The 20,612-nt window shown below is 30.1% G+C and overlaps 1 protein-coding gene across 5 annotated transcripts in view; it reads right to left on the bottom strand.

Annotated features, from left to right (window-relative positions):
• The window catches only part of LOC113403518 (uncharacterized), a 100,342-nt gene that overhangs the window by 17,719 nt on the left and 62,011 nt on the right, over window positions 1-20,612 (bottom strand). For all 5 annotated transcript variants that reach the window (XM_064215945.1, XM_064215947.1, XM_064215946.1 and 2 more), the window contains exon 4: window positions 1,068-1,255. In XM_064215945.1, coding sequence (XP_064072015.1) covers window positions 1,068-1,255 — 188 coding nt within the window. The remainder of the gene's footprint in view (window positions 1-1,067; window positions 1,256-20,612) is intronic.

Raw genomic sequence — 20,612 nt, 5'->3', positions numbered from 1 at the left:
TACAAACAGTGCATTTATTTAAATGTAAAGTAATAGAAATATAACAATAAGAACACCTAAGTAGTACCCAAAATCTGGAAGTGAACGTAAAAACCACAATGTATTCATAAAAAAAAAGAAATCCTTTACAATGTGATACAGCGTCTGCTACCCTGATTTGTTCCAAATAGGCGTTCAGTTCTACGTTGGGCTCAAATATAACAAAACAACACAAATTTTGCCTAGGATTGAGCAAGAAATATAGTAAGATTATAAACTATTTGAGAGCTCGTAATTACAACTTTTTCATAACGTTAAATGTACACCAGCGAGAATATGACATAGCTTTTCATATCATGAATTGTTGCAGGCGTCGAAGAAAGGTCATAATATTTCCGTGGCCGACATTACTCACCTTATTACAAACTGTACGTCTCGTAGCAAGCTGTGTTGACGTTTATATAAAAGTTTTTATGTTTATTACTCGGTTCTTGGTTGTAGAAAGGGCTACGAGAATTTCCAATTTAAATGCACGTATTTATTTTCCGCCGGCATAATATTTTACGAATTCCATTTCGGAGTTTCTCCGTTTCTTACTCAATATTTTTAGAATCATGAATCAATTTATTCTGTAACTCTACTTCCGAATAAATGTATTTTAACGGTCAATGTTTTTGTAATGTTGGTTCAGTTTGCATAGCCTCGCTTTATTATAACATTTTATTGGTAGTCGCTAGCAAATGCTTTTCTTGCTAAAAAATTTATAAGGAAAATTGGCCGATCAAATAATTTCGTGGAGTTTATTAAATTTTCAATATTTTAATTTCCGTTTGAGAATAAATTGTGTTTTCAGATTGAAGATAAACGAGGAGCTGATGGAATTTGCGCATCATTTTTTAATTTTAAAGTTTTTTAAAACATTTTTAGTCGTAAAGTAGAAAGCCTAAGTATATTTATATTCATTTCATCGAGTTTAGAAGTTCATCAATATTTAAATATTCAAATATCTACTTTAGTTGAACTTATATTATTAGTTGTTAATATTTTTCAATTTTTTTATTGAAAAAACAAACTATTATTGTACTTACGTAAGTGCTGAGTCCAGCAAGGGGTACGCCGTTGGCTGATAACAGGAGATCCTTCTGAGCGAGCCTGCCAGTACGCCAGGCAGGTTGTGGCGGGTACAATCTTCTTATCCTTACGAGACCGCTTCCACCACAAACCGACATTCCCAATCCTCGTCCATCTTTTTCCACCACGACTGTGAACGTGTTTTCTGTAAACAATAATTATGATAATTAAAAAAATACCTTTAGCTTGTATTATGATAAAGAGTTGAGATCTATTTGTTTGTTTTTCTGGCTTAACGCAATATTAAATTCAGTAATTTTTGAATAGTTTATCGTGTCAGATAAGGAGGGAGAAAATAGTCGGTCCGGATGTTTTACAAGGGAAAGCTGCCAAATTGCCAATACATAATACATGCACGAAAACTTAGTACGAAAGAATTGTAAATTTCTCGAACATAACATAATATAAGATATTTATCCAGTTTATGCAGAAAGACAATTACTTTTTTCATTATGCTATGGTATAAATTCATGATGAGATTTAATGTATTGAATCCTAACGTGCCTTGTATTCGGATCTTCAACCATTTTATAGCTGAATTAATTTAAACAGCTTATCTTTTTTGTTCATCAATAATTATTCCGAATAACAGCTATTTGATTATTGTCATAAAACTGTTGACAGTTATAATTTATTTATTGGCGATGTAATGAATCGTTAATATTTGATACATCGCTATTGTCTATGGGTGGTGGTGACCACTCACCATCAGGTGGCACATTAGCTCGTCCGCCAACCTAAATCATAAAAAATCTTACTAATAGTACCAATAATAATTGATATGAATTAATGGAATCATTAGAAATTAATATTTAAAACAGAACCTGTTCATACTTCAAGCACAAACTATACAACGTTATACAGCTTGGGTATTTCAAATTGAACAACAGTTTCCACAGATAAAAGGCCAGCAACTGAGACCATTAAAAAGGAAAGTTGCATTTGTTTTATAATCAAAAAATATTTCAAACCATTCCATTGTATGAATACTTTCGTAGCAGTATCCACTGCTGGTTATTGTTCAGTTTTTATACCTGTTCCACGAGCAGACATTTCGTTATTTATCTTTATTTTTTAATAGTTGTCGCCCGCGATGTCGATCGCGTTTTAAAGGTTACTCGTGAGGTTTCTTGGGGTTTAAGCTTACTTCAAATCGAATTTCATCAAATTCGGTTCAGTTGTTTGGCCTTGAAAGAGCAATAGACAGATAGACGGACAGACAAACGGAGTTACTATCGTATTTATTATATAAGTAGGGAAGTGTAAATTGTATCGTTTTTGTAGCATTGACTATTATTGTATATATTTTATGTTTAAAATAATTTAAGATTAGTTTACGTTTTGTTAGGAGGTGAGTTAACAGGTTATGTATCCCCTACAAAGTTTATTCAAATTAATTATGATTGAGATTAAGAAATAAAAGTTATACAAACGAATAAACAATCGTGTTTACGTATTTATAATAGAGATTAGGCTTCTTTAATAGGATAACAAAATAAATACACAAAATTGACCACGGACAGTGAATTTAACATCTTTTATAGCAGTAACGGACATTGGAGGATGTTTGACATGAATTAAATATTACCTAAGGGATCTACAGAAACAATTTTGGCAATGATCTCATTCAATTTCGGGCGTTCGGTCGCGTTTCTCTCCACATAAGGCAATTTATAGCTTATCCTATGGAGTTTTATTACTTTTTTCTCTACTTTCAGTCGTGATTGTCTAAAATCATTAATTAAGATGAGTTTTTGCTCTAAGGGATATTATTTAGCTTACATTTCAAATGAGTGTTCATTTTAAAATATTAACATCAGTTCGTATATATTATAGTATATATATTATATATATATTATAGTATAATATATATACTACTTCTATCATTACAAAGGAAATTGCAGGTTTATGATACTAATCGAAATTGTGTTATTATATACGAATAAAAATATTTTTTATCCACTTCAGTAATATAAGCTAGTCACAATTTTGAGGAGATGACATGTGGCTGATTTTCATTCTACACATACAGGCACCAATAATAAAGGAAATTAATTATGAACACAAATTATGTTCATAATATTCAGTGGTGCTTGCCAGAGTTTGAATCCGCAATTCTCTTTAAATTCACATGTTTAATACGCTCGCCATCTCCGTTATAAAGAATATATGCTCTTATAAATCGTTTTCATTCACTAAAACCGCTCTTGTGGTTTACTCATTTGCTGCCTGAAGCTTGAATATATTACAGAATTATTATTACAACAGCATATAGTGAAACAAATTTAACACAATGTTTTCCGATCATTTCGAGACATATTTACTGAAAACAAGTAATCTGTTATTTAAAACGTTGCATTTATTTTTAAAACAATTTTTAGAGCAAGCTTATTTGTGTTTGCTCTAGCCTGAAAATGTATTGTATGAGATAATAAAGCGTCGAATATAATTACAAGCGTTGAGCAAAATTGACGTCATAGAACAGACTTACGACTGACGTAATGCGACGACAACTTCAGAAAAGATAAATCGTTAGAAATTTTATGATAAAACGGACGATTTTTTAAACATCGCTCTTGTTCTATTTATTTTTGTATATGAATCATTTGTTTGTGTAGATCATAATGTAACGAAATTTAGCCTCGGATCCATTTCCAAATATGAGAAATATGTCACGCTGTGAAACATTTAGATATTGTAAATGGAGCGAACATAAAATATAAATAAATAGAAACATTGCGTATTCATTCTTTTAATATATTTGTTAAAATATTTATCCTGTCCGTTTAATATATGATTTAGTGTAACGTTAATAAAAAAATAACATAACATAACATAATCAGCCTGTAAATTTCCCACTGCTGGGCTAAGGCCTCCTCTCCCGTTGAGGAGAAGGTATGGAGCATATTCCACCACGCTGCTCCAATGCGGGTTGGTGGAATACACATGTGGCAGAATTTCGTTGAAAATTAGACACATGCAGGTTTCCTCACGATGTTTTCCTTCACCGCCGAGCACGAGATGAATTATAAACACAAATTAAGCACATGAAAATTCAGTGGTACCTGCCTGGGTTTGAACCCGAAATCATCGGTTAAGATGCACGCGTTCTAACCACTGGGCCATCTCGGCTCTAATAAAAAAATTCAAGACAAATTTTAATAGATGAGTAACATGAAAGGTAAGAAAATATATATCGTCAGTTTAAAAGTCAGAAACGGAATTGGTAGTAAGTAGATATGTACAAGCGATCGAGCTTGGGACTCCTTTTGCGATGTTTTTGTGAATGAGCTATTGTGACACAATTTAATATGTAATTTTTAAATCGACCTATTAATAAATGTAAATCTTTTTTCAAAAAAATATAATCAATAAAAATATATTTGTCGTGGGACACCCAGTTGTAAGGAAGTCGCTTGCTCTTTAATTATGTATTAAATAACAGACAATAACAAAAAAACAAGTTCAAATAATATTGTATAAAAGCGTATACAATAGAAAGTATCAGTTCCAAAAATGGAACAGTTGTTGATTTTCAGGCAGAATATATTATAATATATAAATATTATTGTATTTGATTGACTCTCTGTAATTAAAACTCTGTAATTAAAATAATAGAAAAGAGTAATTACTGTGTAATAACACGTCAATTCAAAAAAAAAAAGTCATTTCAGGTAATAAAACAACCTAAAGTTATAACATTAATAAGTACAAAAACAACAATAAAAAAAAGCACCGACGCAAGTTGCAGTCGAATTGAATGAGTACTGTGTCTCAATCTTTGCTAGAAAGAAGTCAGTCTGGCTATGATAATGGCGAAGAATCAGGGCTCTCTCAGTAGCAAAAATGTTTTCAGGAGCCTACTTGATTAAATAGTATTTAGATTCTTATTGCATTTGATTTCATACCCTATGTATGTATGTAGGCTTGTAGTAAACAAAACAGTTTGTTTCCGGTTAAATAAAAATTATTTTAGTCTCGTTTTTAACCTACAATTAATTATAAAGTATTATAATACTACTTCCATTAATTCCTACTCTCAAAATTTCTATTTTATTTATGCGTAAAAGCACCGTTTCTGCGTCGTCAACATATATTCGCATATTATTAGCAGATATTTCTGTTCGTTTACCGTGACTAATAACTCCTTGTCACTCCGAAGAGTCTTATACAAGATCCTTTAAAGTGAATTTAGATTTTTATCTACATTTATAGCGAAGGAATAAGTCACGATTGAAAAGAATGAAGCACTAAGAAGAACCACTTACAAGTCATCGAGTAGTTCAGAATATGTAAAGATAAAAATCTTTACATATTCTTAAGACAATTTGTTTGCTCGAGTTCGACATTATAAAAAAGAATACTTATTTCAACTGTATTAATGTATAGTTATTCAAAAAACTGTGAATTTATAATTTATACACTTCATATTATTACTAGGTGGGTTAATATTAATAAAATTAAATTAAAAAAAAATGGAAAATGGAAATAAACAAATTCTTAGCCTTCATCGTAATATAAATTTTTATGTTTGAGTTTACAAGTTTGTGTATAGGTAAATGTTTTTATTTAATGGTAAATATGTATAGTTTACTATATTTAATACTAGTAACTCAACCCGGTCTCACAAGGGTGCAATTTACTAATAAAGAAAATGATATGAATATTTATTTTGGACGCTGCTAAACTGCAAATGAATAATCCTCATCTGAATAAGGATTAATAATTCATTGCAGAAAATGGGTTACCAAATACCTTTTGGAAATTTTGTAATAGCTAACAATAGTTTTATGAGTGTACCTTAGAAGATAGAAACATGCTATCTAACGCATCTTTTCTAGTACACTGTTTGATGTAGTCAACGTTACCATGAATAACTAGACAACTGTTTTTCTGGTCAAACACAGTCATAGTTTAGCAATTTGCGCAAATTATTAACAAACATACATATGTCTTTTATTTGTAAAAACCGTATCAAAATCGATTGCGTGATTTAGAAGAAGTAAGTGGAATTACAGATACAGACAGGCAGCGATTTCGTTTAATACTATTAATAGATAAATAGGCCATTAAAACGCTGCAGGAATAAAGAGCACCATTTAATGAAACAAGTGATGAATCCCTAATTTCCTAGCCTTAACTATAAGGCTAGGAAATTATAGGTATATACTACTAAGTAGAAATATTATTTCTTCTATGATCAAACTAGTAATACCTGCAAACTAGTTCACGATTACCGAATATATTGATTAATATAAGCACAGGTTACTAGTAACTAGTTTCCTACCCCTATTTAACTCTTCAATTCAAATAACGTGGGCGACAATTAGTATAATATAAAACCATAAATAAATATCGTCAATCTTATAAAAACAGCCGAATTGATAACCTCCCAATATGAAGCCGGCAAGAATGAAATTAATAAAACAATACAGTTTTAGTGAATTTGACGTAAATGGAATGCAAAAAGACAGTTTAGCTTTCCAACTGGGATGAGGAAACAGGGTTTTGTCTTTCTTAATGAGTGCAAAAACTTGCTAGTCTTCAAGTCGTTTGTTAACGAGTCCTTACACTTTGTCCCGCCACGAAGAAAAGAACGCAGCACAAGATTTTTCAGCTCGAGAATTTTGTTTACGGCCTTTTGAACATAACAAAAGCGTTGTATTAAATGTTAACAATTTCTAGATTGAAAGCAGTAATGATGTTAAAATATTTGAAGTTGGGTTTTGTTATTTATGTATAACAAAATTTCAAAAGGATTCATTAGATATTTATTAAAAAGCAAAATACGTTGTGTTCATAATTTTCAATAATGATCATATTATTTACAAGTGCGCCTGCTTCGATAATATTCCATTATTCGAGTGTATTAGATAGTATAGTACCCGTAGACCGTAGTGGAGCAATGATTACAGAGCTTAGGATGACGTAACGTGACTGGGATGCAACGAATGTTAAATGTGGGCTGGTCCATTTTGTGGCGGCTAACTTTGCCAATATTGGAACTGTGGAACTATGACAACTGGCTCGTTCAGCTGTTGTTGTCTCGAATTGGAACAAAGTGGACTTTACTGAATAAAGCCGCCGCTTGCTCTTTGTTATGAGGATATAATTTTTTATCGTGAACCGGCTTTTATACAGTCTTTTACTTGTTTGCGCATTCAATTTCATAGCGTTTTATATGTAAAGTATTGTAATAGAAAATTATTCTCACAACATATTAATGACGTTTTAATTTTTAATTGTATTAAATAAAACGTTCACTTAAAAGTATAATATATTGTTATATATTTGAATAAATTAACGCGAGAAATCGTAGGGTGCTTAATCGAATTTTTATCGCTAGCAATTCGTAAATGTAAAAGTCATAAAATATAAGAGGGAAGCACCCTGACCCTTTTTAGTTTAATAAGAGTAAATATATCCGTTATAATGAAAATTGAATTGAAAAAATATTATGATATCATTGTATTGTTATCGGTTTATAATACTTATACGAAATCCAAATTAGAAAAACTTTTCTAATAGTCAATAATTGCTTTTTAGCGGACATCAAAGCGAGGGAGGTTTTTTTGTTATTTATTGAAAGTATTATAACGTATAAATGAGGTTTTCTAAGAAGAAATAGCGAAAAGTGTTATTTAAATTTGTCGCCTTTTTACTATAAATTATAGTCTTAAATGCCCTGAACTTCGTCTACAGCAAACTCTTAAACTTTATACACTTTGTTCGTGGAACCAAAATAAGACTTAAGACTGAGTTTAAGCCATTTTAAGAACATTTCTCAGGACGTCTCATTGAGAAAACAAGGGTTAATGGTTCTTTGTTTACAATGATGTTTCAAGTCTTCCTATTTGGCTATCTATTTAAAATAAAATGGATAATTTTTATTCCATCCGTGTACAAGGAAAGCAAAATGACTTTAAACCCGCCGTTGTCGATGCTGAGTCAATGTGACCTGCAACCAATATGGTGTCTGTATGTTCAAGTTGCTGCAGTTACTTAGTCTCTCCATCTTTACGACTAAGTTTAAGTCATTGGTAAGTTTTAAGTTGTCTGTAAAGGCAACTCCATGCTCTTTAAGTGCACAGACAGTTATGATTGACCGTAGTAAAAATTACTGTAATATAATTTCATGTTTTTTGGGTATTATATATTTTTTTCTCTCAGTATTTCAACTATGTTATGTTCAAAATATTCGAACAAAATTGTGTGTTTACGATTCAAATAGATTTACGGATGGAAAGATGAAACTACGTCTCAGAAAGCACTATAGAAACTTAACGTATAAACACGATCTAAAAATACTATTGTTACACCACCTTGAGTGTGGCAAGCTAAGTGATCAGAACAGGATTGCTGGATGTTGTTTATTACTGATGTCATTTTGTCTGAAATAATATCTAGCACAATTTTTTTATGTACTTGAAACTCGAAACACACTATTGCATTAGGAAAATCAGACTGAATTTATATTTCTTATTATTACTAAGAAGTTATAGTTTTAGAATATTTCATAAATATATTTAATAAATAGATTTTATGTTTTCATAAAAAATAATTACACAATTAAAATAATTACATAGTATAAAACAAAGTCGCTGACCACTGTCTGTCCCTGTGTATACTTAGATCTTTAAAATTATACAACGGATTGATTCAAGAGGAAGGTTTATATGTAATACATGCACAATATCGTAGAGAAACACTGATAATTTTAGAGGTGTCTAGAGGTGTTTAGAGGTTTTAAAGGTGCCTAAACACTTTTTTTTGCGATTACATTGCAAATGCTGACTGAACCCTATGAGATAGATCAAAATAATGTACTAAAGTACTGTACACCTTAAAAAGGTCTTCAAAAAAGTCCGTGATGATATAAGTCTAACTCTTCGGAGTAACCCACAAAAACCATTTTTTATCCATTACATTTTACGAGTAATAATATAAATTATGGCTTATTTTCGAAGCGATTTTAAGCAATACACCATTAATCCTTTTCCAATTACATACCATAAATACATTGTGCATTTAATATAAATCAATATGGCGTTTTACTGCATGTAAGCAGGTACATAGTGTCTAATGACTGAAAAACTGTGAATGTTGTAAGACATTCTATAGTATGTTTAGTACCAGCATTGCACCCGTGCGAAGCCGGCGGGTCGCTAGCATATTACAAAATTTAAATTTATAAAAATACACAAAATGAAACAATGTTATTGATAAGTAAATGAATACGATATATATTTTCATAAAAACAATTATTATTGAATTATTTTTATTGCCTTTACAAGAAAATGAAAATATATTTTTGAATGCCTACCTGAATATATTTTTATTTATACTACCCGAACATCCCGACTTCTCAATTAAAATAAGGGTTTATTCAAATATGTTTTTTAATGTTCTCAAGTTAAATCAATATAAACTTTTTTATATTATATAGGTATGAAGACGAGCAAATGGGCCACATGATGCTAAGTGGTCACCATGGAGCTTACATCGCCAATGCGTAAACCTCGTCCTAACTAAGATGTTATGTCCTTTGTGCAGGGGTGAGTGAGTCAGTGTTACTAGAAAGTTACACTGACTCACTCATCCTTCAAACCGGAACAAAACAATACTGAGTACTGTTGTTTGGCGGTAGAATATCTGTGGGTGTTACCAACTCAGACGGGCTTGCACGAAGTCCTAGAAGTAAATCACACATTTGCACATTTTTGAAAAATAAAAATGATTATATAGATTTATTAAAGAGATACTCTCACAACGATTTGTTTTGTATACATTTTGTAGATTTATAAAATCTTTATTCTTAAAATTAAATAATACGACTACCATGAATAAATGAATTATTTAGTCAGTCTCACTTTCAAAATAATGGAAGAATTCTAACGATACCATATACATCGCAATTGGTTCAGGAATTAAAAAGTTATGGTGGAATAAATGACCTCACATACATACGTAAACTCTGACAATATTACATTCCTTTATTGGACAGTCGTGTGATAAAAATAAACAATTTAAAAACATTATATATAATACATGTCCTAAGCCGATCATAATTTGAAAGTTCTGTATCAATCGGATTAGTCCGTAAGTAAACAAATAAAAGCTTACCTCGCTAAAACATATTTATATCCATTAGTGTGATTTGAAAACAAACCGTTTGTTTCCTTTATTAAATGCTAGAAACTTATATGTTTTATTGTTCTACATATTATTCATAATGCTTTGTTGCATAAAAAAAATGTGCTATCGAAAAAAAACAAACAAATTTTACTTTCATTTTATATGCACTGACACAATACCTATTAGAATACATATTCATTCATAATTCATTATTCAGCTGAAGTAAACTTTTGATTCATTATTACATACTGTACATAAAAGCATTTCGATTAGAGTAGCATGGATCATAATTTAATTATTTACTAGAGATTTCTACGTTGAGTTTTGATTTTAAATCTATTTTAATATAATTTGTAGCAAGTAATTTGATATCATAATAATATCGTAATAAAGCATATATCTCTTTATGTATTGAGACGTTAAAGTTACAAGATTATTTTTTTTTAAATTACTAAGTATAATAGTCTGGATGAAAAAAGGCCGGATAAAGATCATTAGCGCGATATCTAAATATTTAATGAGTCGCCTGTGGAGTATTCTTTACAGATCAACAGAGCGTACTACTTTATAAAGAATTTGCTTATATAAGATAATATTTAATAGTGGTCGGGTTTTTTTTGCTAACACTTTGCCGTCTAACACAGTCCGTTAGTTTCCTATACCGATTCCCAATAATAGTTATTAACATGCCAAGTTTAATTAAAAACTAGTTGTTTTCGTGTCAAACCAAGATAAATATTCATTTATTTTTATTAAAACATTTCGTTCCTTTGTGAACATAAAATACACCGATATGATTTAAAGCAATTATAAAAGAACAGTTCTGAAGTTCATTTGTTTAAAATTCACTGAATGAAAAGAGTTTTTGGGTTCCGTACCCAAAGAGTAAAACGGGTCCCTAAGACGCCGCTGTCCGTCCGTTCGTCCGTCTGAACGGTTACGGAACCCCTCGTGCGCGAGTCCGACTCCCACTTAGTCGATTTTTTGAGAAGTTATCCGATACAACTTGCGAACAAGTTTCAAGTGTATGTGTTCAGTTCAATTGGCTGAATGCTATAGAAACGTATACAGATTAAACAATCCATATGTTATATACACGTATATTTTTTCCGTTGTTTTAAATACGTTCTTTCCCATAATATTTGCTTGTTCACCTATCGTGTTCTGGATCACCAACCACCTCCGCGCCGTGTTCGACGATGCGTGTTCTATATAGTACAAGGTAGGCATGCGTCAGCGTTTATTATTGATGCTTAAAAACGGTTATATACTTAAATATACTAAACAATATTTCGATTATAACAAAATGTAGCTTTCGTTTTGGTTGATAATTTAAATTTAATTAATGAAACGAAATTATTAAATTTTTGAATATACAATATCAATTAACATTTTAAAGAATAATATTATTATTAAATCTATGCAGTTCAACAAATACCTTTGATATTTTTATTTAAAACTATTAAACCTCGTATTCGTAATAGTAACAAATTTAAGAACACTTCATAAATAAAATTAACACTTTACGATATGGAAAACTATTGTTACAAATACGAGTATTAAAATGATCAGAAAAAAATATTGCGGTAAAATTTGTTTATATCTAATTATTAAAAAAAAAAATCTAATTGTAAGTCCTTAGAATTACGCATATTAAATTAACATTAAAAAACTAGATTATGTTTAATATATGGTATTTTCAAAATTGTCAACAGAGTATCATTATGAAGTTTATTTCATTAAATATTAATAATAATTTTAATCACCAGCTTGCCCAAATAATCGAAATTCAAGAGTGTACGTACTCTGCAAACTCGTTTAATCGTTTTTGAAACAATGATTAAATTATTTATGTCGTGTAGATTAACATCTACACAAATATTATATGCGCAAAATAACTCTGTAACATTTGGTATAAAGCAAGCTGCAACTCTTAGCAACCTAGGCTATGTTTTTCCCCAATATATGTCGACCAGCCCCTGAAACGCGAGCGAAGCCCACGAGACTAACTAGTATTATCTATTTTTTAATGTTTTTCCAGTAACTATTACTAAGAAAAAAAGGAAGCAACACAACCCAAATTTTGCTATTTCACGTATGTCCTCGCCTTAATAAGTAAGATTATATACATATGCTCAAATGATATGTAAGTTATGATTACTATAAAAATAAATAAAACGGTAGGTCATTTATTTCAATGTGAATCTCTTCGACGTCTTTCATTAGAATCACACAGAATATAGGTCTGTCTCATTTCTTTTATTCCATTATTCACTCAATAACCTGAATAGTTTTCTCATGATCGAAGGAAATTATTTCCATAATTGGCTTTGTTTCTCACGTTGTTAAAGTAAACAATAGCTACCGTATATTGTTAAATTCCATTATACATTCCATTAACAAGGCTAATTATATTTGTTCAATGGTTTTATAAAGAACCATGACCGAGGTAAAATGTTTAAGTCGTGTAAAATATTATATATAGACATTCGTGAATTAAGTTAGCTAAATCTTTAATCTACTTCCTTCATGCTACTTCTGTATGTACTCGATATAGTCACGTTAAACGTACGTTAGAAGTCAACAATTTACATAAATATCGATTAATCTTTATTAAAAGTGTTTTGCTTTTTTTTTTTAAAAAAGAGAAAGAAGGCAAACTTTATGTTATGGTTATATTATTAAATGATATTGATTTTGTTTCTTTCTTTATTGCTACTTTATATTCGTGTATATTTAAGGGTATTCTTAATAATTGAGAAAATATTTTTTGATAAAAACGGTAATGGAAATGCTTAACGGAATGTTGATAATAGATGGTAGAAAATATTTCATGGAAATTTCAAACGGAGACGAGGAAAAATAATTTCTAGTTCAACAGTAATAAAGTAACTTAGTTATAAAAATTGTGAGGATATTGATCAAACTGTTCTTAAGTCTTATTATTCTGTCGGATGGATGGACGACACTAATAACTCTTGATATTTTTCCACTCAAACACAACCAACCAAGTAGATGGGAAATTGATTGCTGTATTTTAAGTGTTCCGTAGTCAACATCGGTAACCGTAAAATTTGTTTTCTGATGGTTTGTTTATTTTAAATTTAAATCGAACTAGTAGCAGCTTAACATTTAATTTAATTCTGTATTAAGACGAATCAAATTTACTTTTAAGGACCATCAGGAGAGGACATCGCTACATCGGTTGGATTACTTATAATCTATGAAAAAGGAAAGTCCGCGAATGAACACCACGAATCAAAAACAAAAATACACTTAAAAACAAGGTGGACTTACGACCTGAACGAGTCAGCGGATAACATCTAGACAGCTGATTTCATTGGCAAGCTATATGCAGCAGTTGACCTTGAAAGGCTTAAAAATATAAAGAGATATAACGTACCAAACTATAAAATAATACATAGTTCGCGTAACTTATCATGTGTTGTAAACGTACCTACACAACCTTGGCATGGCTTAAAGTCAAACTTGCTTAATGTATTTCCCATTATTATAACAATATATTGTGTTTTAGATTTCTGTTTGATATACAATACAAAAATAATATATTCTCACAGCAATGTTTATAAAAATAATATGATAATAGATTTAATTTAATCTATTAACATATAAAACATGACAAAATTAAAAATTCTTCAATTCATACAAAACAGTCACCTCTTAAAACTTATTTTATGTTACTATTCATATTTATGTAAACAGTTATCTTTGTTGCAAGCTTAAACTCAGTCATGCAACAATTTGCAACCATCATTTAATCGCATCGGGATGAACTTCTACGTAAAAAAAAACTTCACTCGTTTTATTTCATAAACGCAAAATGCCATGTGTATAAAAGGAATATGCGTCATTGTATGAAATGAGCGAATTTTACACGTGAAAAATATCAGTTGATGAGATCTGTTACACGCAAGTGTAGCACATAACTCGTCTCAAGTGTAATTTTCTAAAGATAATACTCAGACTGCAGCAATATATTTTTAAGCTGCGGTTTTTTTTCATCTCCGTGTTATTCTTTTAACGTGATCGTCTTAAATTTATCAGCAGAAATATACAGCTTATTTCAAATTATATATTGTGTTCCGTTTGCAGATGAATGGAACTAATAGCAATAGTTCAAACATCTTTAGAAGACAACTTCCCGTATTCTTGATGAGATGAAGTGTGATACATTTTTTCCCTAAAGGGGTTTCCATTCAAAGCTGGAAATGCTGCTGAAATTCTTGCAATTAATTTACGTAGTCATAAATTGTACAGTAGCAATATTGAAGACGACGTTCTACCACTTAAAATACTTCGTATATATCTGCAATTTGATATGTTTAAAAGGTTTACGTGTGGTGAGATGTATGTATTTTAAGAATGTCAGTAAACTAAGATAATGATAAATATAAAATGTAATAAATTATATCACTCATGGAAAAAAGAATTAATTTTTTGTCAGCTTCGTCCAAAGTCATTGATTAATATTTAAAAAATTTTTTAACCAAATTATATTCTTTAGGGGATATCATTAAAAGTTTTGGATCGTTTGCTTCCCTTTTCATTTAAAAATCCACAAAAAATTAAAACCAGTGAAAATATTTTGCCATTTTCAGAACTGATTTCCATAATGGCGGAATAGAGATATAAATCAAATTGACGATCGTTTGGAACATTTTCAGCATATGGGTTTCAATCTAAACCGTGGAAAATTGTCTCGAAAAATACGCTCATGATTTTCTTGTTTTGCCAGTTTATGTAAGGATCAGATGATATTTTAGGATTAATTAATTAATTAATTATTATTAATAAAAAAAATCTTTAAGAGTTTTATAAGTATTTTTTTATTTAGTTCTGTGTAAGTTTGGGTAAGCATTTATTATGATATATTTATTTAAAAAAAAACCGTTAAAATTTATTTAAAAAGATATTCTGCAAAAATAAGTCGAAGGTTCCCTGAGTAGTTTGTTCATTAATATTGTAATTTAAAAATTGATAGATAGATAAGAAAAAAAATGATATTCTCATTAACATATTAAGCAGATAATTTCCATTTTTTTTTGGAGATGACCAACAAATGATATATAGGTAGGATTCAGGTATATATATATAGCATATACATATGTACATTTAAGCTTCTACGGTAACAATTACTAAGAAAAAAAGAATCAATTTAACTCAAATAAAGCCGGATATCCACGGCTTAAACCGAAATCAAAACAAAGAATTGCCGTCGGCCGGGAGGATAACGTTAATAATGCCATCTAATGAATGGGTGGTACCCATCCAGATGGCACGCAGACAGCTACTACGACAGTATATACTGTATTCATCAAATTCATATTAAAATGAATACGGATTTATATCATTATTTCAAAAACAAGTAAACCGTTCTTAATTATTTTACTTGTTTTATTTTTATCAATTAGTTCGAAGATAATAATCCTTTTGTAAGTCGTATTGAATTTACGCTGAAGTGGAGGATGCGAGCGATTCTGATGAAGGTCTCTTTGTATGAAAGTAATGAAGCTATTTTGTTCAAGATTCAGGAGTTTAATTATTGGTTCTCGTCGGATACTCTCGTATATTATTTAACACGGTAGAGAGAATTAATCGTGATTGAACATTTTATGTATTATTTAACTTTTCTTTGATATATAATTTACTCTTTAATTAAAATAGTAAATAAAACTAGTGGTTGTTCGTAGCTTTTATTGGTAGTTCTGCAAGGCATAAAATGTAGCCTGTGCCCTTCCTTGACCTTTAAGCTGGTTTCGTACCAAATTTTATCAAATTCGGTTTAGTGGGTTGGCCGTGAAAGACAACAGACAGGGTTACTTTCGAATTTATAATATTAATATAGATTAAAAAAAAAAAACAAGTTAACAAGGAATAAAATAATATTAAGTCAATAAATTAAATAATAAGCGATACTTCACTATTTAAGTTTATTAATCGATCTCATTACAAATAGAAGCGAAACACACTAACTTTTAGTTATATTTTTCAAAATGGATATAAGTTATTCTACTTTAAACTGGGTATAAATACCTTGGAAATGAATAAATATACATATTTTTTCGTCTTATAGAATATATTAGATGTATAACATTAAGTAGGCCTTGTATATATATTTGCATTAAGGCTATTTCGTGATGGTAAAATTGCGTGTCAAGGTTTTTAAAACCAAATGTGAAAAATAAACGTTGAACCCCTTAGAATAGATCAGAAGTGGAAATGGCATTATGATTAATTAGGCCACAAATGCCTAATTAATCATAATGCCATTTCCACTTCTCGGCGTTTGAAAGCCAAGCGTTAAACATAATACATTAAAATTCTGTAAATATTTTTTTATTGTAATTAATTACTGATTGCTTGTCCTGACTTTGAATTACAGATTTATTGAATTAAATGCCCATTTTATCCAAAATACCGCGTTCTGAGTCTAATTTGAACCACCTAGAGACACTGAAAAACACACAAAAATATATATTCATCAAAATCGGTTCAGCCGTATAGGACGCGTTCATTGACATATTATTTAATTCGCATATTTAAAAACATAACGTTAAAATGACACCCAATACAGAATTTTAATCGAATATTTAGCTATAATTGATTTATTTATTTTGTTCCATATCCATATTTTTTTGTCGATATACTCGTAACGTATGTTTGTTTTGTATTTTATGCATGCCATTTCTTTCTTATACTTCATGTTCTTAGAATAACCCCTTGCGTGAGTGTTTGCTAGACATAACACTGTTAACACTGAAGTATACAACTTTTAAACGGTTGACCCATAAAAGGAACTCATTATTCGTGTTTCGCGTGCGTTTTAAATATGCAACAATCTCTATTTTCGGTAAAAAATTGTAGGTGTGTTTAAAAAATGTAGTTTTTGTTTATTTCGTTTATTTTATATGAAAAAGTTACCCTGTGAATAGACAGATTCTTTGGATTTGTGGTTTTTAATGTTTATTTTGCTTTAAAGTAATTATGGAACCTTGTCACAGAAGTAAAAGGTTAATTTCTAGCTGGCGATATTTCATATCGCATAAAAATTTCATTATTTATACTGTATCCTCTAAAAGTATGAAAGGTCAAAATATAAAATATATTTTCATTCATCGAATGCCAGGGGCAATAGCTCTCGAAATATGAAGTGGGGATGATTAAGCGTCAAGAACTATCGAAAAGCGCAGCGAAATAGCGGTTTGATAGGTTTCGATTGGACGCCATCAGACAATTCAATTACCTTCTCTCCGGCGATATATGAAATAACTACGAACGAGACCCCTGGTTTCGCGGAAGAATGTAGTCTAAAATTAGAAACAATTTCATTAAAAAATATTTAAATTCCAATTTCATGATTGATTGAAATGTAATTTATTTTTATTTAATAAATTAGTAGCAAAATAAATATAATAAATTGTTTCGTATAAATTTAGTTATTATTGAACCTCTGCTGATATTTTAAATAATATTATATACGAAAATCCTTGTTGAAAATGTTTTAAATAACTTATTTTTAGCCTATTTAGTTTACATCTTGATAAGACAACTACATATAAAATATGTTTTTAGTCAGGATTAATTTATATTAAACCATAAATTACTGATTGTCATATCACAGCCAAGATAACCGGAAAAGCCAGAATGAAACGCTTTTATTGTAAAAATAATACGTTATATAAAAATGATTTACATGTAAAATCTGTTTAAATATTTGTTTTATGAACCTCAGGGAACTTGATAGTAGATAGAAGTCGAAATGAGGACTTCGTGATGAAAAAAAATACAGTTACACGGTCGAAATAATTTATTTTGTTACAAAGAGTAACTGCTGTGTTTCTAGCCGTTTCTTGAAGGTCTTTATAACAATCAGTTAATTAAATAAACTTTATTACAATTTTTTGAATACACAAATGATTAATAATATAAAAAAATAAGGAAGTAGATAATAATTAATATTTATAAACATTATATTTATCTATGTTGGTGTCTGTTATTAATGTAAGTTTTTAAATAATCGACGCTATATTCGCATTTTATTAAGAACTAGTTGTCACCCGCGGCTATGCTCGCGTAAGCTTATATCCTTCCATAGGCAAACTTGCTTCATACGAAAATCAATCAAAATTAGTTCAGTTTTATCGCCGTAAAAGAGCAACAGACAGACAGTTACTTTTGTATTTATAATTATAGTACAGATGTGAATTGAATAAAAAAAACAACATTACAACGAATAGGAAAACATTCAATTGAATATGCACGAAGGTCTGTTACAAGTGGCTTAGGACTACAGAATTTTGTTCTAGCTAGATAGTGCAAATGATGAGAGCCGTCTTCGAACCCAGGGAGCCATAGGTCTTGCATACAAATTGAACGCCTAAATAAGATAAGCTCTGTTTTGTTCGCAAAACACGGAGCCAGGTTAAAATACGCAATAAAAATTGTAATGGAAATACCTAACTGGAAGCATTCTACGTACCTGTAATGTATGTAATGTAATATTCGGTTTCGGAGAATTGAATAAATATTGCAAAAAGAGCTAAAACGTGTGCTGCGTATTCAAAATATTATGTGGAATTGAAATACAGAGTAAAGTTTAGTTTTTTTATGCGATTGCATTACAATTTATGCGACTTTTTAGAACATTATATATTTTTTCACAAATCGGATAATTTTGAACGAATAAAACATATAGAGGTTTTTTTTTAATTAATATAAATTATATTTCCGTTTCTTTTATAAACAACTGTAAAATAGAAAATGTATCAAATTGACTACTCCAAATGTAAGATGTTATGTGTGTACCAACACACATAAACACAAGTCGACATAACCGGAAATAGTTCAGACGAAGGACATTCCGTGTTATTTTGGCACGTATGTGTACTGTCATGTTAAAAAAAACCCAATTTTTATTTATAGCTCCGATTCAGTGATTGAATCGAGGAACATAGGAATCTGCAGCATTATAACTTGCTACTAGACCAACGAGATATCCGAAATCTATACGTTATAGTTCTAGTTTACGTATAAACAAGAATAAAGTTCATGTCTCTACCATCCAATTAAAAAATAAAAACTACAGGTTTTTTTTTTAATTTTTGTATACGAGAAAAATTTTATTAAATTTCATTTTGACGCACGTCGTTATCCATAATATGCACATGAAATCAATTTCTTGATTGCATTTTTCGCTTAAAAACATCACGCATCGTTTCTTTTAATTCATTAAAAAGCTTTTAGTTCTCGACGTAAATGTAAACGTAAATATTAATCTTTCATAAAACATATTCACTGTGAAACAGAATAAGGATACTAGTGATAATTTAGCCTTAGATTTGAAATCATGTCAATTTCTTCAAAAAGATTTAGACAAAAGATTCATCCATTTTGGCTAATAAAGTGAGAAATATTTTCTACGATCGATTACCTACTTTATTTATTTAATATTTATTTATGCCATATTAATATAGACGGATTGGCAAATAGCCACCTGATGGTAAGCGGGCACCACTGCTCATAGATAATAATACTGTAAGAAATATTCAAAATCTGAAATGGAAACTAAGATATTACGTCCCTTGTGCCTGTAGTTACCCTGGCAAATTCACCGTTCAAACCGAAACACAACAATACTGCTACAAGAGTATTGCTGTCTGGCGGTAGAATATGATGAGTGGGTGGTACCTATCCAGACAGGCTTGCACAAAGACTTACCACCAAGATATTTTTTTTTGCATTTGATTAAAGAAGATTACGGGCTATGTAACATCACGTCACAGTCCACGGGAGCGGAGCAAGAACGCTTAACGAAGGTGAAGCCGCGCGGAGCAGCTAGTGCTTTGATTAATATAAGACAATTATGACTAATGTAATGTTTAATGAAATTTTGGCTGTTTGTGCTTTTGATATTAACGGTAAAAAGAATCAAAATCAAAATCAAATCAAATGATAAAAACTGCTCATTTTAAAAGTGATTCATGTTTTCATACTTAACTAATGAATCCCTTGTTATTATACCCATTGTTTTTAATAATAGATTACAACGTCTCATTGATTGTATTGCATTCTTGAAATACTTGGTTATTATTTCTGATTAGACTGTTTTTAAAATATAATACATACGCAAACAGTAGTAGTTTTCAAATATTTTCGTATAATTGAAATTATGCTACAATATTTGCCGTGAACACGAACGAAATGTATTAAATTTCTCCAAACAGTTTTACCGTTTGTTTAAACAAGTGATGTTTCGGATTTTTATATCGTGCTATGTTTTAGGTAACTTGTATTTTAAATATTTAATTTGTGTTTTGGATTGCTATTTTTATAAAAGACATTTGGCT

Source organism: Vanessa tameamea, chromosome 10 (genome assembly GCF_037043105.1).
Source record: "Vanessa tameamea isolate UH-Manoa-2023 chromosome 10, ilVanTame1 primary haplotype, whole genome shotgun sequence".
NCBI lineage: Eukaryota > Metazoa > Arthropoda > Insecta > Lepidoptera > Nymphalidae > Vanessa > Vanessa tameamea.
This window is presented reverse-complemented; position numbering and strand designations above follow the sequence as displayed.